Source organism: Chaetodon auriga, chromosome 2 (genome assembly GCF_051107435.1).
Source record: "Chaetodon auriga isolate fChaAug3 chromosome 2, fChaAug3.hap1, whole genome shotgun sequence".
Taxonomy (NCBI): Eukaryota; Metazoa; Chordata; class Actinopteri; order Chaetodontiformes; family Chaetodontidae; genus Chaetodon; species Chaetodon auriga.
In genome coordinates this window covers 21,986,040-22,009,802 of record NC_135075.1, presented here as the reverse complement: position 1 = coordinate 22,009,802, position 23,763 = coordinate 21,986,040, and the positions used below count along the sequence as shown (strand labels likewise).

Genomic DNA, 23,763 nt, shown 5'->3' with positions numbered 1-23,763 from the left:
TGCATTAGTTGCTTAATATTTCTACAGAACATCAACTCTAAAACTGACTTATAAATACTGCTTATTCCCTTGTTCTGTGTTCATGTGCATGTGTCTACATGTGCTTTTCCAAGTTTACATTCTAAGCTTTATGCTGTCAGCCTAATGGACATACAGAAACATGCAGAAAGAAATGCTCTCCCTGTTGGTATGTCTTACATTATGGCATGTGTGTAAAATTAAGACAAGAACGTGCTGCTACATTCAGATATGGTTTATTAAATTTGAGCAAGCTGCAAGCATGATAACTATCAAGTCGTCTCGCTGGGTTTTATTTTACAGTGTTTTACTGCCACCTATTGTTAAGGTACAGCACAACCATTACACAGTTACTCATAATCCTAAACATATAATGGATAACAGGAAAGAAAAAATACTTAGCATTAAAAACCATCAACTCATTCTGTGAGTTGTTATAGATCCTCAGTACATAATTTCTGCAGCAAAGCATCTTTAAAAAAAAACAAAAAACAGTACACTACCATGTCTACTGCAACAAATGATAAAACTTCAATACAAGATAAAACTCATGGTAGAAAAGAGCAAAGTGGATATTTGTTGATATAAAGTGTTCCAGATTATTGCTGATACTGCGAGAGTCTGTATTTTCAACAAAGAGTTTCAAAAGCAGATTTCATGCAAGAAGATTATGGTTACAAGCAGAGTGCTCTGCTCATCCTTCCCTCAAGCAACTGAAACATATAGCTGCATTAGGTCTCTCCAGGTATTTTTGTGACTAGTCCATGAATTAAAGTCATTAAAATAAAATCACAACCTGTTGCCACTCACAACTTTTGCAGTTTTCCTAGAAATAGTTCTCTCAGAAGTAATGGTCACCAAGGTTTGGATGGTTGTTGGCTTCGGACCAAGCAGGGTGCAGTGACCCATCCATCTCAGTGGCAACTTGGTTGCCACTTTCCAGTCTGTGATCGGCCCCACCAATTACAGCATCACAATCGGGGCAGCATCGCCTTTCCATAGCACCTCCACAGTCCGCTATGAGATAGACGTGGCCATTGGGACATTTGTACCAGTGTCCAGGCCCCATTTTCATTGCAGAGACGATCATCTTTCTCTCTTCATCAGTGATGCCCAAGCCGGTGGGTGGAAGCTTGTCGTCTAGCTCCTTCATGGCTTCTGTCACTCTGCACTGATCTTGCTCAGTGAATTGGCCACACTTCTCCAAAACGTCTCTTATTGTTTGTACCTCGGACTGAATTTTGTCACTTTGTCCTCTCTTGTCTGCCATGTTGCAGCGGACATTGAGTTCAGTCAGGAGGCTGAGTCTCTGTAGTTCTCTCTGCAAATCAAAGACCTGCTGGTCTGTGAATTTTTGGTGGATGTTGTTGAGCCAGAGCACAAACTGCTCCATATACTTTTCTAATCCGACTCTTCGGCGGAGTAGCATGTTCTCCCTTTGAATCTTTCTCAGCTTTGCAACTCTTACAAGGAAATCCATCATGTTTTCCACGATCCACAGGTCATTTGCTGTGAGATAAGTTTTTTCCAGTCGGTGGCTGATATGCATGTATTCCTTTTGCTGATTTAGGTCATAAGTGAGAAGGTTCTCCTTCCACTGATTCTGAAGGGTCTTCCTGTGCTCTTCAATATCTGCCTGATTGCCATTTATCTTTATCTTTACCTTCTCTATCTCAGCCAGACTGGCGTTGATGTGAGATCCATAGCGTAGATTTTTGCGGATTGGAGTTCGACACTTTGGACATTCTTTCAGTTTTATGGCCACCTGCTCTCCTTCATTTGCATGCTGGTTGTCATCCATCTTCATGTATATGTCCATGGCTGTGCTTTCAATGAGGTGCCCACAGTCCTCCAGCTGAATGAAGTAAGCCTCAGGGTCATCCTCGGTGCCAAAGAAAATCTCTGTGACCTCATCATGATTACAGATGCGACACATGCTTGGACATTTGTCTCCACACAGACCGATGCAGGGGTGGCCGCAACCCAGGGTCTTGGCACAGGGTTGGTTGCATGGAGGACGATCGCATGGCTCATGGCAAAGTTTACTGCAGCTCTGGTGGGGGCACTGCCACGCGCAGGGCTCGACGCACGGAGCGCAGGGCTGTCCACATGGTTTCATACACTTGCTGTGGAAGCAGCAATTCTCACATGGTCTCTGGCAGGGGGGGCAATCGCGAGTGCAAGGCTCCCTGCACTTGTGAGAGCAAATCAGGAGACGCTCACACTGGTGAAGGCATGGGAAATGAAACCGTCCCTGATAACACCTGCCACAGTTACCACCACATGCATGGCCGCATTTTAGCTGATGCGTACAAGGGGTCCGACATTCGGGCTCCTCCGCATGTGTTTCGTAAAAGCAAGCATCTTGCTGGCTGTGGCCGCACCTTAGTTTTAAGGTTACCCTCACCTTGCACTTACTGGTGCACGGTTGCCCACACCGTGAATCACAAAGGTGTCCACAGTTAAGCAGCTTCTGGCAAGGCTCCTGGCATATAAATGTCTTCGGGTCCTGGTGGCAAGGGACCATCTGTGTGTGCTGACACTGGGGTATGGTCTTTTCAACTTTCACTGGACATTTCTCTGGGCATGCTTTGTAACACTCAAATTTGCACTTGTGTCCCAGATCACATAAAATCTTCTGGCACTGCTTGAGACACTTGTACTTTTTGTGCTCAGGGTCGTAGGGGTGGCAGACGCTCGAGCAAACATGCCCACAATTCAGACGGAAGTTGCAAGGCAGGGTGCAGCCCCCCTCAGGGGCTTGTTTAAAATCCTCACCACAAGAGGCTCTCACCTGCTGATCTGGATGATTCTGACAGCACAGGGTCAGAGCATTCCCAACCTGGTCCTTCTCCCTCAAGGCGAAGAAGATGTTGCTCCACAGTCTGACTTGTCCCAGCATTGCACTGTTGCCAATACAGTAGAGCCCTTTCTTGGCACGAGACAAGGCCACGCAGACGCGATTGGGAATGTTCAAAAAGCCAACTTTACCTTGCAGGTTGCTGCGGACCAGAGACAGCAAGACAATGTCATTCTCTTCTCCCTGGTACTTATCCACCACGTGCACTTTGACCCCTGCGAACTGGCTGGCAGGCATGAGTTTGCGCAGACAGTGGAGCTGGCCTGAATAGGTCGTGAGGATGGTAATTTGCTCTGGTTTGTAGTCCTGAAAGAGAAGATAGCGGCAAAGAGCGACTACAAACATCGCCTCGTGTCGGTTCTGATGGCTTCTGCCATCTTTGATCTCTTCTTCTGGGTGTTTGTGCTCCACAAAGAACAAATTGGTATTAAGGCCCTGTAAGACAGCACATAATAAAAACAGATTCTATGTTATTCTTTGATAATTATCATATTCTTTTGAATACTGCATGCATTAGTTGGAATATATATTAAAGTCTTAAACAGAATGCAGGTACTTTTTATCCATGCTGGCAAGTAAACAGATATTCACTGCTAAGAAAAACAAGCAGAATGGAGACGCAGCAGGAGAGCAAATACAATACACACTTTGATGTTGTCATAGTCCAACACAGAGGGATGGTTTTCCAGCTCTGAGTAGATGTGTGGGGTCAGAAGACGGGCAATATCGGGCCTCATACGATGCTGAAGAACAAACCAAAACAACAACACAGATAAACACAGGCAATCACACGTAGACACAGAGGCATAGCTGCACCTACAAACATACACGCTGACATATCAATTCAAGGGTAACATTTTATTGATAGAACCTGCAATAAGATGAACAAACAAATAGATGCAGAAACACAAACCTGGTAGTTGAGTCTGACAAAAGGAAGGCCCATATTCACCAGCCTCTCAAACATGGACATCTCCAGGTGGAAATTCTTCGCGAGTTCATATACCGTGGCACTGGGGCGCAGCTGAAGGAAAAAACACACATTCATCATAAGCTCCAAACACTTCAGCTTTTATCAACTGCTCTTAAGGAAAAGTTTAGAAAAATAAATAAAGTCATTTCTTGGACAAACTGAGAACTTGTGGTGGCTTAATGGGGAGGATTTAAGGGCTCGAAATATGCTTTTATGGTTTAGTATTTAAATGAAAGTTCTGTCTGTTTAGAGAACATATGATATGTATATAGTGCAACTTGATTATTCACAGCTTTTGGCTTTTTCCCCATTCTGTTGTGATTAAGATAATTTGGCCAGCTCACTGTCTTATATTTGCATATTTGAGTGTATTAAAAAGCCCAAGATCATTACCATGCAAGTGAAGAAAAGTGGGATGACTTTCATGGTCACATGCCTAAGGTGATCTTGCATTTTGCAGTTATGCAAATGCAAGTGAACACTTATTACACAGTTCCTCGGCACAGGTAGAAGCAACAATCTAGGAGCAAACCTAGCAGGGATAAATAATATTCTGCTATAGGTTTTGTTTTTTTTGTTTTTTTAGAGTGACTGGATGGGAATATAGAATATATGCTAATGCACTCTAACTTTCTTTTGCTGTCCTGTTGAGTTTTTCACTGCTTTGCCTGCATGTGTGTGTGTGTGTGTGTGTGTGTGTGTATAAGAGTAAGCGTCTGCGTGTGTGTGCAAACCTACTTTAGCTAGAGGACAGAGTGTGATTGTGCATGTATGTGGGAGGGGTGTGGGGGAGGCAAGACAAATTCTAGTATAAATGCGAAGCATTGTGTTCTGCTCGATTCAACACCAAACCTGTGATTAATGAACAGCACAACAACGCCAAAGCTTATTTTACTTGGAAAGTGTGATCCATCCACCTCCATTACATGCACAGATTCAAGTTTGGGTTCCGCAAAAACAAAAGCCCTGAACACTTGGACACAGAGTCAAAATAAATAATATCGAATGGCTTTAAAACCATGAAATAAACAGATTAACCCTTATTCATCTTGTTTGCTGGGTTTTACCACACCTGCGCCAATTTAACTGTCCTGTAGTTTAAATTGAAAAATAACAAAGACCTTAATATTGACTTATTTATTTTGCACTTGTAGTCAACATATGTCTGGCACATTAAATTGCACCCACTCACGTAAAACAGTGAAGGGAGACTCAGGCACGGTGAAAAATGACTTTTCTATTAATCAGATGTACCTGATGTATAAAAGTGATCATTGATTTCCAAGGCCAGGTTACAATGAAAAGCAATTTAAGTCCAACTCTATTTCAAATTCCATTCCTGTACCTGCTAAACTTTTAGTACAACTGTAAGGAAGTCAGGTTTGTTTGTATAGTCAAATGCATGCTCAATTCCATGCATAAACACAGTACAACAAGCAAATATTAGGACTAGAGCAGACAGAAGTCACACAGCAAGAAGAGACCACAACAGAATACTGAGATGTGTGATAGAGTTGTGTGTAGTTGTGATTGAATTCTGCAGATTGCTAGACAGGCTGCCTGGCCATATGTCCTTGGCAAGCCCTGACAAGTTGTTGTAATGGTCTACTGATGTCCACCATATCACTCCTCACTCTTCTCTATCTCTTGTAATGGCTGGCATGGGGTGTTTTTGCCATTTTCCTCAAGGCAACACACACGAATACATGCTGCCAGCCACACAAATACACAAAAATCCCTCATGACAGGTTGTCCTTTAAATTTTCACCTGGGCATATAAATGGAGCAATTTCAGTCAGAGGATGATCGCCTATTAAAATACACCAGTGCACAAATTGTTATGCAGCATTTAATGAGATGCCACCAAGGTTTTTTAGGAATCATTGCCTTATTTGTCTGTGTGGTTTCTCACCTGCTGGTGGTCTCCGATGAGGATGAGGTGTTGACATGCTTCGCTCAGTGTGGTGATGGTGTGGGCCTCGAGAACCTCTGCAGCCTCTTCAACGATCACAAGACTTGGACACACTTCCTGCAGAACTTTACGATACTTGGCCGCCCCTGTTGTTGTCATGCCAATAATCTGATGGACAATATACGTACTTGTTATCTTTATGACATTATGATTAATTCCGCAATCAGTCCTTCATTAAAGGAACAGTTAATCTTTTGGGAAATACTCTGATTCACTTTCTTGTTGAGTTAAATGAGAGGATTGATGCCACACTGTGGTATAAATCTTTACAATAAATATGAAGTTACAGCCAGCAGCACAAAGACCCGGGACGGGAGGAAACAGCAAGCCTGGCACTGTCCACAGGCAACAAATCTGTCCACCAGCACCTTGAAGTATAAAAGTGTAAGAATGACAGGTTACAGTTTTATGGGGAGTTATGGGCTGGACTGTTTCTTGGCCAGATGATCCACTGATGTTTTCTACAGGTGCTGGGAAGTTTGAGTGATGTGCCGCTTCTGGCCTTTTGAATATATCAAGCATTTGGAGTTTTTAGAGTATTTAGCATCACGCACCTGTCAGGCCACAGGAGTGCAAGGCACACAATCATGACACGCGTATATCAAGGGGAAGTTAAACAATACACTTCATTATCCTCTCCAAATATAAAGCCGTACGTGACAAAGCTGATAACATAAAAACGTGTTTTACTTCACTTACTATGATAATTGTGTTGAACTCGTGACTAAACATGGATCTGCTGTAGGAAGAAAGACCATTCATATCATGTACTATCGCACTTATACTGTACCGTGGCTTTCTTGAGGAGACAGAGGCTCTCACGACGTTTCACATCAGCCAATCTGTCCACTGCGTTCTGATAGGCCTGCTCAGACTCTAGGACTCTGGTGCAAAGTTCTTCCCTGTAGCGTGCCACCCACAACCTGCAGACACAAAGTAAATTAATAATAGTGAACCACTGTGACAGCTAACTCGGTCATATGGAAGCCTCTAAGACCTCTAAGAGTCAACGTTTACTCTGTGTCTGGAGATATACTTTTACACATGAAGCTGTGGTACTTGATATTGCACTAAGGGTAGTTAAACAATTACAGTAAGACATATTATATCTGTCTTGGATGGAAATGGCCCTATTTGTTGGATTAAATGATAATTAAAATTATGTAAACATGAGTCTTTACAGCCCTGTTTTCACAGTAATAGAAGTTACTTGGCTCTCTGAGGTGAGAAGATCCTCTGGGATACATTTTCCTGGTGATTAGTTGACTTAATTACACACACTGGGAATAGACTCCGTCTACCAGACTGAGGCTGTTTGGGGGATGAGAGGCAGCTCAGACGAAGAAGGAATAAAAAAATGGAGGAGGAGGGAAGGAGGACAGAAATGTGAGATAGGTACTATAGAAGAGAATTGGGAAGAGAGGCATAGAGTGAACGAAGGAAAGACAAGTGAAACACACATGCAGACCTACCGATAGAGCCTCCATCTGTCCGGCAGGCTAAGGGTCCAAATATCCAAGACAGCATTTTCCTCTTGTTCAGTCATAGCTGAGCTCTTCCCCAGCTCTTTCCTGATTCTGTTCTTCATCTTTCTCTTCTGGTCCCGTTGCATCTGTACAGATCAGAGCAGGGTCAGCGTTCAGAATTCAGCTGGTTCACTGCTGTAAATCCTCTAATCTGTTGACACCTCTGTTGCTCTCTAAGAGAGAGCACCACAGTGTTTCAATCAGTCTGTTTCAAATCAAAACTAATATTAAAGGGCAAGCTGTAGCTGTAGTAACTGAGGGTGAAGTGTGATGAGACGAGAGTATGACACAGGAGTAGTGTATTTAGCCGTGCTGTGGGGAAACTACGACTGTTTGGAACAAGTGACGATCAATGGTGGAAATAGTGGAATAGGTTAAGTCTGTCTCGTTAGATACACGCCTTGAAACCAACACACACACATCTTTTGTACTATATTTCAGTTAGTTCACATGAACTTTGTTTGGCCTGTTCACGTCAGAGCTAACTGACCAATGAGTATGCATGTAAGTCCAACCTCTGTACAGGGCAGGCCCCAGCCCAAGAAGACGAACTGTGAATACACCTGGATATCTGGGCTCGTTCTGACAGAGATGCTGCAAGAGCTCTGTCTCTTCGAACCCAGCGCTGCCTTGCTTTAGCTGTGACCTGAATAAATTCTACATCTGTGAACTGAAGATTTCTCCAGTCTTGTTCTTGGGCTTCCAACAAAAGAATCGGGCTAGCAGCAGTAACATGCCGAGAAATTAAGCAACGTGCCAACAATAGCAGGTAAGATGAAGACCGCTGGATATAATAATGTATGTTACAAATTGTTCCAGCTTTTCAGATGTTTTTTTTTTGTGTGTGGAAGCAAACACATTCAACACATTTGTTAGGTCTTAAACATACACACAATGCTCACTGGTAAGAAACAGTGAACGTAACATCTGGGGAAATACCGTTCTATTGGACAGTTTTTAGCTTTACTGTAAGCAAAGGGAAGTATGTACTGTGGCCTATTTCGCTAAATCAATGTATCTGATTGAGTATGGATGACAAAATGTTGTGAATGTTACATTCATTACAATCTCCACATGAAAAATCTCCTCTTAATTTTACCTCCCATCCTTCCTCGCTCTGCTGAGCCTGTATCTCAACTCTGTCCAGGTTCATGGCCAGCAACAGCTCCTCTAATTTTCTGAGAGCCTCCTCCGTCTCTCCCTTCTTTTTGTCATTTTTTCCTCCTCTGGGACCCATGTTGTCGTCAATAATCCGCTCTGCCTGGATCAGATCTGCTTCCTCTGCGATTTCAATGAGGTCCTCTTCTTCCACCTCCATCTCTTCTGCTGCGGCTAACAAGTTGCAGTAACGATCAGGATGATGTCATTCACCAGTACAATAAATGTACTGAATTTTAGTTTTCAAAGACAAGTTATGAAGTTGCATGGAGTGTAATACCACACCAGAGAAAAGACAGTATACATTTATATAATCTTCGGTTTCTGAAATGGTCTATTTGAACTGGCGACTGGATTTTTTATTATTGTTTAGCTATAAAATGCTACGGGAGCTGTTTGGAGTTCAGACTTTGATGCTCATTTGGCCATTTTTGGTGCTCTCAAGTGTTCGCTTCTGCTGGTTTGGAGACGGCTGAATCAGAGCTGCAAAGGCTATCTGGTTTAGTGGCTGGTGTTCATCTGTTCACTGGGAGTGAAACTACGGCAGAATAAAAGCAGCTGTCAATCTTACACTGATATTTGTGCGAGACACAGGTCTTTATTGATGTACACCACAATCATAACTAATGCAATAAAAAACAAATGACCTGCATAGATTCCAGAAAACAGGCTACAGGAAGCTCATTTGCTATAAACACTGAAGTGTCAAGTACTGATCACATCAGTTTATTATGAAGATGAACAATTAAGAGAGAGCTGCCACTTCACTAAGGTTTTCATTTCAGCACAAATTTCTATTTTATATCAAATAAACCGTTCAGTTGAGTTATTATAAATGAAACCCATTTGTCATGCTTTCTCAGCCTTTTACATGTATTAATCTGTAACGGCGGACTGCAATTCAAAACCAATAAGAGTAAAGCGTCTGCTGGTTGATAATGTCTTTAATGTCGTTTCTTCTTAAATGCTTTGGCCTGCTCAATCTATAACATTTTCACCATGTCCCAACAATTGCATGGTGAAATAACTTTACAAACACAACACTAGATGCTCTGTAATCACTGCTGTAGTATGAAGACGTGGAAAGTTACAATGCAAGTCGGTCTCATCTCTGTATGGTGCAAAACTAGTTTACTTTCTTGAGCCTCTCTGGAAGGAATCATTGTGTTGTTGAAAGTCTAATACAGTATAATTCTGAATTGCTGTTTCCACACTATCGGTGGAAAAGAAGCCAGATCTTCTGACACCGTTTCACCACTTTCAGTGAAAGCCTTACCTTCATTTCCATTTGCATCCTCTGGCTCCCTCTGCAGGAAGGCAGTGGAACCCAAACCCAGCCAGTCCATTATCACGCTGGGCTTCTTCTCATTCCAAACCACGAAACCATCCTGTGTCTGCAAATCATTTCATAAACACAGACTGGTGAGTTTTCACTTGTCTTATATACATGAAATGTTTTCTATTCAGTATGACTCACAGGTGGATGGTGCAGAGCGTCCCAGTGTCTCTGTGCTATGGACTTCTGCAAGAAGCATTCACGCAGGACACCTTTCAGAGAACACTCCAGCCTCACGCTCTGGCTCTGGATCCTCCTCTCCTCCTGACACAGCTCCTTGTAAATCTTTTAAACAGGTCATGAATAGGGCGATTAGGTGGAGAAAACACAGGAAGGTGTGTGATATACTGCAGCCTGTTAGAACTGAAAGTGATGAGCATAAGAATGTATGACGAAAAGATGAGCGACAATATGATAAACAAAAGACTTTTGATTGAATATAAAAGGATAGATTATTAAGGATTATTCAAACCTATTACACCTTTTCACATATTCTCAACACTTTGCTATGCATGACAGAGACGGGGTTCAGGTTTAGTTATAACAGTCACAGCGTCGGTCAGACAGCGTGAGCTCACCTCATTATATGCATAACGCAGGTGACGCGGCAGCGAATGTTTGAAGTTAGGTGAGTGGGTCAGCTCCCTCAGATTGAAACGCTTCAGGATCTCGCTGTTGCTGCGGCCTCCTACTCTCACTATGCCCTCTTGCAGAAATGAATGAATACCTTAGAAGGAGAGACACACCAAATGCTCATAACAACCAGCAAAACAGGGAGCCTATTTGTCTTCCGTTGCTCGTTCAAGGTCACTGAGTAGAGTTTGCGAAAGACAATCAAATAAAACTCGAAGTAGTCGTCGTTTCAGCATATAAACAAATAGACCTCCCGTGAACTGTTGATGAATTAGAAATAGATATGGCCCCTTTTGTTGAGAATAGCTTCGACAACACTCACACAAAATGTAAAAAAAAAAATAGATCTGATATTATTATGAAGTGGCATCATTGCTTACCCTCGAGGAACTGATCCAGGGCATGGTTAGTGTAACACACTACCAGCATCGGAGCCGAGCCAAATCTACCTCTCCAAAGCTCTTGATTGGTCAACAGAGCCTGAGCGATCTTCAGGCCGACGTAGGTTTTTCCTGGGAAAACGGAAGACGCAGCGTGATTTTAATATATTTCAGAAGCAGCTTTGCAATTGCTTGGATTCCACTTTTAATTGACAAATGAATGAAGTCATCCCTCTAACAATGGCTTTTCAATGTCTCACCAGTGCCAGGAGGTCCCTGTATGATGGCCAGTTCCTTGGTGAGGGCCAGCTGGAAGGCTCTCATCTGAGACTCATCCAGCCCCAGCTCCTCCATTCTCGGCCAGGCATCTTCCTTCAGGGTGTGAAAGGGTTGTATACTGTCCGCATACTCAGGGTCAGCGACAGATGACAGGTTGTAAGTATCTGTTCTTTGCAGATATGCTGGAGGTTGCACATCTGTCTCGCACTCCACAATGTACCTGGAAGAATTATGGTAAAAGGAGGATGAAGAGACTTTTCATTAATGGATCCTTGTTAAAGGAAGTTCTGTCACTAAATAAAGTTTTTCTTACTAGGAAATAATTAAAAACTTAACATAAAAATATCTACTGCAATAAACATGAAATCGCTCAATTGTTGTCGCTGTTTATTTGTTAGTGGTGCTTACAGGATAATGACAAACATTAAAACACAGTTTAACTTTATGCTCCAGCAACAGCTGCTAACAGGTAGAGAAGAGCCATAAACTTGTTGGACAGACTCAAAAATGTCACTTACACAGCAATACATATGAAATTTTAGCAGATTTAACATTAGGCATCATAAACCAGCCACACCAGGCGTTGGCTGCAAAGCTTGTGAGTGTACTGAACTGAGCATTGGGCCATTTTGTTGCCTATGAATTCAACTTTTCATTCCAAAGAAGAAGAATGTGTTTTTTACATATGCAAGCTCAAAAGCAGCATGCGTTTAGTCATGATAAATGAAGGAGAGCCGTGGGAGAGCTGGAGAATTGATCTCCAGATGCCCCCAGCTGAACTAGGGGTTCTTTGAGGATTTAAAGCTTGAGATGGTTGTCAGGGAAAAAAGTGCACAGGGGTGCACTGTTTGTACTGCAACACTGACCCAAATTAGCATTTAAGACTGAGAAAAACTTCAAGAAAAATGGGAGAAAGAAAGGAGAGCTGTTTTTGATATACATATATATATAAAAAATATCTGACTAATAACTCCCATGGTGCAGTGCGGAGGGAAAAACAGTTTAAAGTTATTACAGATAGTCACAAGAGAAAGGTCTGGGAGACAGATGGCCAACAAGGCATCTCATATAACACATTACTTTGTGTTATCTATGAAGGTCACTGGGAGTGCAGACGATAAGCTAACTTTTGAGTTCAACCATGCGTGACAGCTTTTTGGGAATACTGTGGCAATATAATTAACTCAATGCCAATTAAAACTGTGATTGCTGAACTTGCTTTGTACCATTTCTCCCCCCATTTGCCTTTTGACAAATCTACATGTGAACTTGTTTTGAAAGGGCTGTGGGAATATACAAAAACTATGACCTTGATGGTACAATCTGAAACTCCTCCAGAGAACACAGACACACACTCCTACCTCTGAAAAGGCAGCTTGTCCTCCTCCTGCTCCTTTAGGCCGTCCAGAACATAACGATAGGCCTCAAAGTAGGCGGTGGTCTCAACCATGAGGAACAACTGGTCTTTCTGTGAGATAAAGTTTAGTTCTTTGCGTATCTGTTTCATATAAAACCATAACCCCCCCCACCACCACCACCCTGCAGTTATCCTGCATGTTAAGAACTAAACAGTCTTGTGACGTGTTGATTCACCTTTATGGTCATTTTGGAGGCTGCTGCAAAGTGCTTTTAATATGTTGTTCACCTCATTTACACCAGTTAGAATAAATATTAGAAACACCTATTTTGGTTATAAATGGGCCTAATAAATTGGTAACTAAATGTATATTTCAGTTTAGCTTTTGCAGATTAAGTGGCTGAAATTAGACTGAAACATTAACAACTGCATGCATTCTGCCCTTTACTGGCCCACCTGAATTCTGGCCAGCTTGAATCTGCTTTCTTCAGTGAAGGTAATCTGGACCTGTCCCCTCTGCAGGTCTCTGGGATCACGATCTGTCACTGTGGCGAACAAGAAGCTCTCAAAATTATCACAAGACAGGCAGACCAGGGACCCGTAGATCAGCCTCTTGGAGTTCTGCCAGCGCACAAACTGTAGGGAAGATGGAGGAAGAATTATGAATACACTTTGACATGTGTCTTTTCATTTGCCATTCATATATCATACATACACTTAATGCGACAAACATCTAAGTCCAACCAGAGGCTCACCTGAAGCGGCTGAACATCGAACTGGACTACATAGGCAAGACCGGTGTGCGTGCATTTGGGCACCACCAGTCGTGTGTCAAAATACACTCTGATATCATCAAAGCGCTTCTTCTTCAGTGGACTGCCCATGTCCATTTGGTTCCAGAGCAACTGCTGGATCCCCTCACGGAGCGGCCGCACAAAGTCCTCTCTCAGCAGTCGGAAGTGCGTGTCGAGGTAGAGGTGGGTGTTTGTGTAGCGCTGAGAGGTGAGGTTGGGTCTCAGGAAGGGCCTCTGGTCCTGGTGGAACTCCTCAGGAGTCGGGTAGATGGGTATGGTCCTGAAATCTTGCTGCTCTTCTTCGTCTTGGTAAGAAAAAGAGAGACTTTGAGTCACTCACTTATCTGGAAAATGTGGCAATTTTCAAAACATCTCAAAATATCCTCCAGCTAATTTTCCACTGTTGCCCAGGTGAAAAAATCTTTTTCTTTTTGAAGAATGTACCAAACACACTTTGTGCTATTTAGTCTACTCAAGTAGTCCTTGGGTACCACTTGAGTATCCTTGAAATGTAAATCGTTTGCTGAATTGGCTCAACTTTTTACGAACTTCTGTTCTTCAGAACACAAGTGAAAATCATGATTCATGAGCCTTCAAAACACACAGAATTAGTATAAGTGTAACTCAATGGCATCTATTTACACTAATAATAATACACTAAAGTAAATTACTTTTTGACCTGAGCTGGCTTGAGGGCAGAGTATCAATATGTTATAAGAACAGCATCTGAAGTAAAAAAAAAAAAGAAAAAAAAGAGGCCCTTACCTGGATTATCACCGCCAGCGCGCAGGAGGGCATAAGTGTCCCTGTCTGAGCGCAGGGTTCCCTCCCTGGATCTCTCCTTCAGGTGCCTGATCAGGCCCTGCAGATTCTCCACGCTCTCCTCCATCTGAAACTGGATTTGCACTCCTGATGTTTTGAGGCTGTTGATGGAGGCTTGGAGCTGCGTCAGCAGCAAACTGCATGCCTGGACCGAGCTAGCAGGGAACATGCTGAGGACCTAATAAGAGTATATTGAGTTGATGGTTAAAGTATATATTGAACCACAGGGAGTTTGATTTCTAATTTAAGGATTGTTAACAGAAAGAAGCACAATGCGGGTTAATAATAATAATTCTGTTTCATTTAGAAACACTGAAACAAGGTTTGTTCAAGGTCCTGAGAACAGCTTTAAGATGCAACGAGCGCTACAGGAACACAACATTTTTTGGTAGAACTTCGCATTTGTGTTTTTCTTACTGGTTCGGGGCTTAGCTAGACAAAGGTAATATCACATACTCAAATTCTGACCAAACCACACCTAAACAGAGCTTTTGAGTGTTGAACTCTTAAAACCTACTTATGTTTTCCCCGAACTGAAACTCTGACTGTTCCTTCTTAGTCATGAATATATAATGAAACGCTTATGATTCAATCTGCTGCACCTATAGAACATATTTCATTGCAAAGAAGCACCATTCACCGGCTAAGAAGACGAAGCTGTCCATCAGAGACAACGTTTCTCTGCTCAGTTATTTTCAGTGCAAACTCACACTGTATTTTTCATGTATTCCTTCATTGATCCTTCAGCTGGATTTAATAAATAATTGTTTCTTTCATTCATTCTTTTCTCTCGTTACCTCTGACACAACAGCCAGGATGTTTTTCAGGTGCTCTGGATATTGTGCTCTGCGGACGTGGTTGAACTCTGACTCCATGCCTGCCAGGTAGTGGGGCAGGACGGTGCGGAAGAACCCTGAATCTTTTATGATGGAAGCCAGGTGCTGCACGGTGCCCCTATCTGTCCGTGACTGGAAGCCTTTACTCATCACCAGGCAGAGGAGCTCCACGGGGTCCTTCCCCATTGCCGTCCCACTCAGGACATCTTGTAGGGCAGGGTGGGAGGACAGGGTGATGGCCACCACCGATGGCTCTTGTTCAGCGAGCTCTTTCAGAACTTTAAGGCTCAGCCCGTGACCCTGAGGGGCCCTGGCTCTGCTCCCTCCGTTCCTCTCCTGTCTGTCTCCCACACCATCTCTTCTCTCACCTCCTCTCCCTCCTCTTCTATCCACACTATGTGCTCCTCGCCTTCCACCCATTTCTGCCACCCCCCTTCTCGCTCCTTCTCTTTCAGCTGCACCTTGCTCTCCATTTCTTCTCACCCCACCTCTCCCTCGGTTTGCCCCCTCTCCTCCAAATCCACCTCTCCCCCTCCCTCCTCCTCCTCCTCCTCCTCCTCCTCCTCCTCCTCTCTTTCGTCCTGCATCTCTTTGGACCCCCCGCCCTGCGTCTGCTCCTCTTCCTCTCCCTCGCACCCCTTCACCTCCTCCTCTATCCCTCCAACTTCCTGCACCTCTTCCACCCCCTCTTCCTGGGTCTCCTATTCCCCTGCCTCTCCCACGCATCCCTTCACCTCCTCCATCTGTCTCCTCCCTTTCACCTTGACAACCCCCACGACTTCTTGCTCGTCGTCTGACCTCTGTTCCTCTCGCCCCATCACCTTGAGCACCTCCTTGCCTTCCCCCTCTGCCTCCACCAGCATTTTCATTTTGGCCAGTACCAGTGCCTGGAGGGAGGAAAAAATAATACTCATTTACTCAGACCTTGAAAATTAGTGTGCTAGAGTAATCCTCAGGTTTTTACTGGACTGCTTCTCATACTGTATTTACCATTATCCAGGCCTCTTCTCCCCGTTGTTAAAGTCAGTCTTTCCATGTGGTATCTGTTGAAATTTAGGTTGTTTACACTGATGATTTCTGTGTGGCGAGACATCAGACAGTGAAAGTGAAATCAGGATTGCACAATAATTTGAAGAAGACAGCCAGCGTGACAAATCACTGAGTGTTTCACTCTGTGTGGTTACACTTTCACTATTATCAGTATGATTTGCATGGTCACAGGAGTGTTGGAGTCAGATAAGGATGATCTCAAGCTTAATTTCAATGCTTTTTGAGTTTCCTAATGCAATGCCTTAAGCCAGCTGAAGTGTGCCCTCTACTGGATGCACGGAGGGATTGCCTAGGTTTCTTTTCATCAGAAATAGGATGAGAGATTTAGACCGCAACCGCCCCGGATCTGCTAGAAAGGCTCCAGGGCTTTACAGGTACTTACCCGACAAGCTAGAAAATGTACCACGCCTTTTATTTGTTCTTATTTTCTCACACTCCGCAGTGATTCTATGCATTTATTATACTGATAATGGATTTTTAATCACCAATCCGGATGTTTATGCAGGCCTGTATATATACTTCCGAATACTTCAGCCAGCTGCCTTCACCCTCCACACTTCCCCCAAAAGCAAAACAAACAAACAAACAACGCCAGAAATAAACTTACCAAGCCTAAAATCCACTTGACATGAATACCTCCACCAACGTGAAGATTTATTGACGAAGCATGCTTGTGTTCTTCTTCATCACAGCATCTGTCCCTCTGACTCGGCAGTCTCTGTGTCTCTGTCTGTCTCTGCTTCGGCTGCTCTCTCTCCTGCGGGGAGCTGCTATTTAAGCGCTCAGTCATTTTCGTTTTCGTTTCATCAGAACTCCACACCTGACATGTATGTTGAGTAAGATGCACATGACCAACATGTACACATAAAACAAATCATGCCCAATGCTGTTCAGTCTGGGAAGTCAGCAGCAGGCGACAACGCGTGTTTAAGCTTAGTTACTGATTTTACTAAAGGTTGGAAGACGTATTGAAATATTTCACTCATCACCTCGTGGGAAAAACACTCCATTACAAATAAGATTCTCGCCTTCAATGTTTGATAAATAAAAATGTGGAAGTTTTGCATTAACTTGTTAACTAAATCTCTGTTAACCACTGTTGAGACCAATGTAGGGAAGTACGACATTTCCCTCTGGTATGTAATACAGTGAAATTAGTCCAATTCGGTGGGAGAAAATGCAAATACTCAATAAATGTAAACGAGTACATGTGCACTTCCTTCGACAAAGATAAACACAGCTTCCTTCTCCACCTCCTCGTCCTCCTCTTCCTCGTCACCTCCCATCATCTTGACCCGACGTCATCCTTCCGTATGAGTAGGGAGGCTAGCTAGCGCTGCTGTCTCCCATTGGTCGCTTTCGTCAATGTAAACATGTAGCCTTGTCACCGGAACAGCAGCACTGCTATTGACGGGACGGGGCTAATTGTTAACCAGTTTATCAGTAATCCGAGGAATGATGGCTGTGTGGCTGAAAGTATCAGTTTCGGAACCAGGGAAGTGCAATGTTAGCTCGATTACTAGCTAGCTAACACTGGACAGCTAACTATCGGGCCGTGTGTGTATGAGGCTGGCCTTGCTAATTAGACAGCTAGCTTCCGTTGGCAGCCACGATAAGCGGGCTAAATCGATGTTAGCTACACGAAGGAGGATGGCGAGTAATGTAATCTAACAAGGACACATCGAGAAGCGGAGAAAAATGAAGAACTCGAGACGCGCCTCGTCACCTGTGAATGGGAAGCAAGGTAACGGTAAGTGACATGTCGCTAATTTAGCGGTCTTCATTGTGGTCTGTCATATGTTTGGAGCATTTCACCTGCGGAAATAGTCTCCAGGTTGCCGTAAAAGTGATCGCTTGTTGCTGGAGCTGGCTAGCTTTGCCCTCCTTAACCTTATAGCTGCATGTAACGTCAACGCTAACTGTTGTGAGATCAAAGTAAACACAGGCTAACTAGCTCGTTAAAGGTGGTGCTGTCTGTGTGTCAGACTGGGACACCAGGCGGAAGCGGAAAATTGTGGACATCACGCAGGCCCTGAGTGTGAGTCCCGTGGATGTGGCAGCTTTGAGGAGGATGGCTATCAGCGAAGGAGGACTGCTGACTGATGAGATACGCCGCCAGGTCTGGCCACGGCTTCTCAACGTCCCCCTTCACGTCTTGGATGAAGAGCCAGGTATCATGTTAGCAGTGCAGGCTACATATCAGCATTTCATAAGCACACGCCTCCCCATTGACGCCATACATGAGAAATACTAACAGAGCTGGCCCCACATGCAGTATTTGCCTTGTGTGACAATGCTGATGGTGACATGTCCTGTGCAGAAAAGGTAGAGCGGGAGAATAACAAGGACTACAACCAGGTGTTGCTGGATGTCCAACGCTCGCTGCGGAGGTTCCCACCAGGTGAGTAGAAGCCATACCTGCTCAGAGGACTGCATCATGCTGTGTGCATATTCCTGCAGAAACGCTGACGACACACACATCTGAACACACTACTTGAACTACTTGCTGTTAGCATTACGTTCTCTGGTAGTCAACTTGGCACACAGACACATTTCTAGAAGAGCTGTGAAGGGGTGCAGCCACGTTGTCTACACTGCACTACGGGAACCTCTGCCGGTCCATCTCACTACTATTAATACTCAGATTGTCAAGTCAACATCTATTGATTTAAGGCTACGCTTTTCTGGTGGGAGAAAAAATGTCTGAGCTCACTGAAGTTTTATTTGTACCAAACTGGCGCCTCCCTTAAATATATTAGAATATTACTCATAGTAATTCTGCACAGCATAATTAGGTTTTATGCTGACACGGTATTGCATTTTCTGCCATTCATGCCCTTTAATTACTCGGCTTATCTTCTCTTTGACTGAGGAGTATAGTGCGACAAGCACTGTTTCTACATAATGACACACCAGTAAAACACAGCATGAATACATTGTTATTATTACTGATATAGTGGCACACCCAAAGCCCATATAAACTAATGACTGTTTTATTTTGGGTGGACTTGGACAGGTATGCCAGATGAGCAGAGGGAGGGTCTCCAGGAAGAGCTAATTGACATCATCCTCCGAGTTCTCAAACGTAATCCCCAGCTGCACTACTACCAAGGATACCATGACATTGTTGTCACCTTCTTATTGGTCCTGGAGGAGCGCCTTGCAACTGCTCTTGTGGAAAAGCTCTCCACACACCATCTCAGGTACTCATATAGCGTATGTGGACGTTCATCTGGAGCAGCTTCTTCACTCTGCTCCCTATTTTCTCAGTTTCTTTTCTCTGTGTCTACATCTCAGAATAAAAAATGTCCTTCCCTCCCCGCCTCCCTCTTTCAACAGTGGTCTATTGTGCACTCTGAAAATGCTCTCTGTTTCATCCTCTTTTTCAGGGACTTCATGGATCCTACCATGGACAACACGAAACACATTCTTAATTATCTGATGCCCATCATTGACAGGGTGAACCCTGAGGTGCACGACTTCATGCAACAGTAAGACTCTGTTGTTTTAGTGATAACAGGCCAAAGCAAAGCATTTTCTTATAGGTTACTTAAGACATGAAGCTTTGCAATGTGAGAAATTCATCCTCACTGAATATGCAATGTGAACATAATTTGCAAGGTGAGGCAGCTGTAATTAAAGTGGAACATTAAGAATATTAAAAAGCTTCATACCCAGCACAGCTTTCCTCCTGACTATGAAATTTAATACCAATTATATTTGTTCTAGAACTTGTTACCACCAGTGTTTGCTGTGCTAAATGAATACATTTTGTTTAACAAGTGTTGATATTGAATCCAATGAATCCTGTCTCCGTGTGAACAGTTGCAGTTATGCAAGCAAGTTTCAAATCACATGCTAAACAAGGAAGAGTTTCTAATTCTTCTTTATGAAATGTTGAGACATTCAACATTTAATGTCAGTGTCATTTCAAGAAATGAAGGCTGCATTTACCAGCAGAGTTAACTGGTAGATATCACAACTGCATCTTCATGAAGGACCCCCTCTGCAATGATTGCCACTTAAATTTGCTTTGTCCTCCACCATTGCGACATACCTATAGCAATATCTTCTTCCAAGTGTTTCAAAGCAATGCAGATTAAAGTTGAAACTCAGCATGCTCACGTCAAAACGAAGGAGAAGGGTGACTTTGTGCTTACAGCATACTGATCCTATTATGACAGCTTGAGTCACGTCTCTGAAGACTTAACAGCAGATGTCGTGAAGTCCTCCGCTCGGAGGGCTAACGTGACTGTTGCTTTCTGTATCTTTCTGTTGCAGAGCCCAGAGCAAAGCTCCCATTTTTAATCACTACTGGTCCTGAGTGCGACGCATTTCAGTACAGTACAGTTTGGCGTGCTGATGTAAGTTGATCTTTGTCATGTATTGATTGGTTTTCAGGGCTGAGGTGGGTACAGTCTTTGCTCTCAGCTGGCTGATCACCTGGTTTGGCCACGTCCTGTCAGACTTCCGCCATGTTGTCCGGTTGTATGACTTCTTCCTGGCTTGTCATCCCTTGATGCCCATCTACTTTGCTGCTGTGGTGAGTTTCCTATAATCACACAGTATTTTATTACTAAAGGGCATTTACAGAAAAGGAGAGAAGTTGAGTTCCCTATTTAAATGTGGGTATTGTGTAGCTTTTAGTGTATATATTTGGCAATTTCCAATATCCCATAGCTCTACATTATAAAGAGGCTGACCATGGCTGCAATATGCCAATAATATCAGGCATAGACTGTCCAGAAAAGTCAGTCTGCTGCTTCCATGCTGATCATGTGACTATCTGCCAACAGGGAGATGAATAGCTCAAAGGCGAACATTTGACATTTGCCCTGATGCGGGCCTTAATAGCAGAAACGTGTAGCCATGTTTTTACTGTTAAACTACTGGGATCTCCAAACTGGAGAGCACCAGAGGGACGGCAGCTTTTACACTCCTTGCAAACTGTTTTCTTGCCTGAAAATATGCTTTTTATTGCTATTTGTGTTGCAGATCGTACTGTACAGACAAGAGGAGGTTCTGGAGTGTGAATGTGATATGGCCATGGTTCATCATCTGCTGTCTCAGATTCCCCAGGATCTGCCATATGAGACACTGATCAGCCGAGCAGGAGACCTCTTTGTCCAGTTCCCTCCCTCTGAACTGGCGAGAGAAGCCGCTTCACATGACAGGTACTCAACCCTGAACATTTACAGACACATTCACATTGTTACATACAGGAATATTCATATTTTATCGTTCTTCTCCTTCTCAGCAGCTTCAATTACTGACCATTTTTTCATTAACACATTCTTTTTATGTCTGTTTCTTTCCGTCATAAGCATGGCCACCTCTACCTTTAAGGACTTTGATCTCGCGTCGACTCAACAGCGACCAGACTCCGTTCTCCGCCGCAGACGCAAACAGAAACAGGCTGCTGCACTGGAGAGCTCAGCTGCGAGCTCGGTCGTGGCCCAACCTTCAGCAGCACGGCGGTTCGTTCGGCTGGCCGTCATGGGTCTGACAGTGGCTTTAGGGGCAGCGGCTCTCGCTGTGGTCAACACTGCCCTGGAGTGGGCCCCCAAATTGGACTTGTTTCCTTAAACTGCCCCCATTTCTCCCTCTGCGCTCCAACCCACTTATCCTTGACTAAATCTAGCTGGTGGGTCTGATTCCAAGAACCCTTTAACTAATCAATTAAAGCAGAAACCCTGCGGTCGATAACACTGTCTGGAGTGTACAGTACTCTCTAAACTCAACCACTTAAGGCTCCTCTTTGATCCTCTAGGATGTGCCTATACATCCTATGTAGGGTCCTTTTTATGACTCCTGAAGAGCACGCACCAGTGTATCAGCAACAACTGCTGCTGTTCTGAAATGAAGAATCCATCCTGTTGTAACAGAGAGACTGTATTTCTAAGAACTATCACTGATGGTGTCCTCATTAAAGTTTATTTATATTTGGTATTAGAATAATCTGACGTTGAGTTAAGCTGACAGAGATTCATGCCGAAAGCTTGGTGGACTCACTACACTTGAAACTGCTGCCAATTAAGAGAGCTGGAGTGAATGTACGAGTGTGTGTTTGTGTGTGTGGTCACAACCCATTTGTTATCTATTTGATACCTGGACTGAGACCAAATAGAGGATTGTTAGAATCCTCTCTTTGTATAATTTACTGTTTTTTAATTTATAGGTATGCAAACAACTGTATAAATATATGGTCATGACACACAGGCACTTTATAAGGTCACCATATTGTTATGTTTTTAGGTTCTTTTGACCCTTTAAGTTGTTTGAATAAGCCTTGTTCATCAAGAAAAAAGTACCTTTTTTCTCTGGGACTGAGTATTTCTAAAACACGTCAGCAGTCCGTAACCTTCACTACACATTTTAATTCTGGCTCATGGTTGGGGTCAGCGAAACTTACATGTTTTTAACAAAATGTTATTGGTGTTTTGAACTTAACTCTGAGGATTAGGCTACAATCAGTTCAGTGTTTTGTGGCACAACCTTAAAAATGTGTCTGTGTCTCATGGCCCCTGATGAGGAGGGTGTGTTTTTTGCGTCGCTTTTTCTGGAGTAGATGGTTAAATCTCTCCTTCTGGTTCAGCAACACGCTCGCTCACTCAATGCCTGGTAGCAGAAAATATCAAAGCTGGGATGAAAAGCAAGGAAAATGAAGTGGATATTGTCGTCCTTGTGTTGGCAAGTCCTCGCGGGACCCAGTTTGCACTGACTGCGTTTTACAAAGTCACTCTAAAATTAGTTTGATAGGTGCTTTCTTTGTTCACTCCAACCGTAAGGGTGCTCCTGTCAGAGAAAGCGCCCGAGCCTTCAGATTAACGCTGTGTTTTTGTTTTGAACATGACTGAAGCTTCATTTGAACACATGCCATTTAGTAAGTTAGATTGCTTTGGGTGTAGCATTTGCATTTCAGGGGCGGTCCAGCTCATTCCAACGTCATTTTCATCCAAGCGCATATTTGAGGTCATAGGGGATTGCTTAGGTTTCAGTGTTATGGCACTAACTGGAATAGCTGTGTCTTATCATAAAAAAAAAAACAAAAACAAAAAACAGAGCATATAGTTTGTCAGAGCACTTCATTTTAAGGTAGGAAGTTGGGTTGTTTGTAATCTTTAAGGTGTATTTTGCTTAACAGAAGTCTTCAGAATTATTGATTGACTGAGTTCTAGGTCAGGTTGTACTGCAGAACAGTCAGCTATGAACCCCTCACTCCAGATGAAGTGCTATCTAAGGACCTGAATACTTGGGCGTCCCATTCCTACTCAATAATATAGTTGATTGGATTATTGCCTTCGTAGTGAACCACCCATTCGGCTGATAAGGTATATCCAAACTCATCAAATGAAGGTGACCTGGAACAAGGACGCTGTGAGGTGCCTGAGAGTCTAGTTGTGTAGCAGTATTGTAATGCACCATGTATCTGCACTCAGTGGTTTTCATTTATTTTCATTGCACTAAATGATTTATCTGCCTTTTATGTTTATTTTGTTACAATGAAACTGTCATACTAATGTAAAGTTGTACAAGAGAATGCTAATAAACTAGAGTGAAAATGTTCAGCGTAATCGTTTGGACACATAAACGTGGACACGAATTCACGCGGTATCAAGGTTTACACTGCAACGCTTACAACTAACACAGAAACAGCATTTTCAGATCCTTTTCGAGACCCACCTGATTCAAGTCATGCAGCAAGTCATTTTGAGGGCATCTCAGACTCAGCTCGGACTCATCATTACGCTAGCTAAACTTTACCCAGC

At 43.4% G+C, this 23,763-nt stretch overlaps 2 protein-coding genes across 3 annotated transcripts; one reads left to right on the top strand and one right to left on the bottom strand.

The window, feature by feature from the left end:
* Nucleotides 1-307: 307 nt before the first annotated feature.
* On the bottom strand, nt 308-17,308 carry znfx1 (zinc finger, NFX1-type containing 1). Of its 2 annotated transcripts, none has more exons than XM_076740959.1 (19): nt 16,602-17,308; nt 15,935-16,021; nt 14,906-15,831; nt 14,052-14,286; nt 13,248-13,591; nt 12,949-13,128; nt 12,497-12,603; nt 11,117-11,355; nt 10,857-10,988; nt 10,422-10,570; nt 9,985-10,128; nt 9,784-9,901; nt 8,449-8,681; nt 7,296-7,435; nt 6,614-6,746; nt 5,764-5,931; nt 3,792-3,902; nt 3,526-3,621; nt 308-3,313 (listed from the first exon to the last, which is right to left on the bottom strand). In XM_076740959.1, the coding sequence occupies exons 2-19, from the start codon at nt 15,978-15,980 to the stop codon at nt 860-862; spliced, it is 5,955 nt and encodes a 1,984-aa protein (XP_076597074.1). In that variant the 5' UTR covers nt 15,981-16,021; nt 16,602-17,308; the 3' UTR covers nt 308-859. The 2 variants fall into 2 exon arrangements, with proteins under 2 accessions (XP_076597074.1, XP_076597083.1); XM_076740968.1 differs by having other exon boundaries at nt 15,935-15,987.
* On the top strand, nt 17,289-23,560 carry tbc1d20 (TBC1 domain family, member 20). Its single transcript, XM_076741028.1, has 8 exons — nt 17,289-17,744; nt 17,980-18,165; nt 18,315-18,395; nt 19,011-19,197; nt 19,384-19,485; nt 20,396-20,537; nt 20,990-21,168; nt 21,319-23,560. Exons 1-8 carry the CDS (start codon nt 17,693-17,695, stop codon nt 21,578-21,580), a joined length of 1,191 nt encoding a protein of 396 aa, XP_076597143.1. The 5' UTR covers nt 17,289-17,692; the 3' UTR covers nt 21,581-23,560.
* Nucleotides 23,561-23,763: the final 203 nt, after the last annotated feature.

Coding starts and splice junctions, on each gene's coding strand:
- znfx1 (XM_076740959.1), bottom strand. CDS start 15,980: ATGGAAAGACTGACTTTAACAACGGGGAGAAGAGGCCTGGATAATG. Junction 13,129..13,247: donor TCGATGTTCAGCCGCTTCAG/GTGAGCCTCTGG, acceptor TCTTCCCTACAG/TTTGTGCGCTGGCAGAACTC. Junction 10,571..10,856: donor CCTGGATCAGTTCCTCGAGG/GTAAGCAATGAT, acceptor TCTCCTTCTAAG/GTATTCATTCATTTCTGCAA.
- tbc1d20 (XM_076741028.1), top strand. CDS start 17,693: ATGAAGAACTCGAGACGCGCCTCGTCACCTGTGAATGGGAAGCAAGGT. Junction 20,538..20,989: donor CCATCTACTTTGCTGCTGTG/GTGAGTTTCCTA, acceptor TTTGTGTTGCAG/ATCGTACTGTACAGACAAGA. Junction 21,169..21,318: donor GAAGCCGCTTCACATGACAG/GTACTCAACCCT, acceptor TTCCGTCATAAG/CATGGCCACCTCTACCTTTA.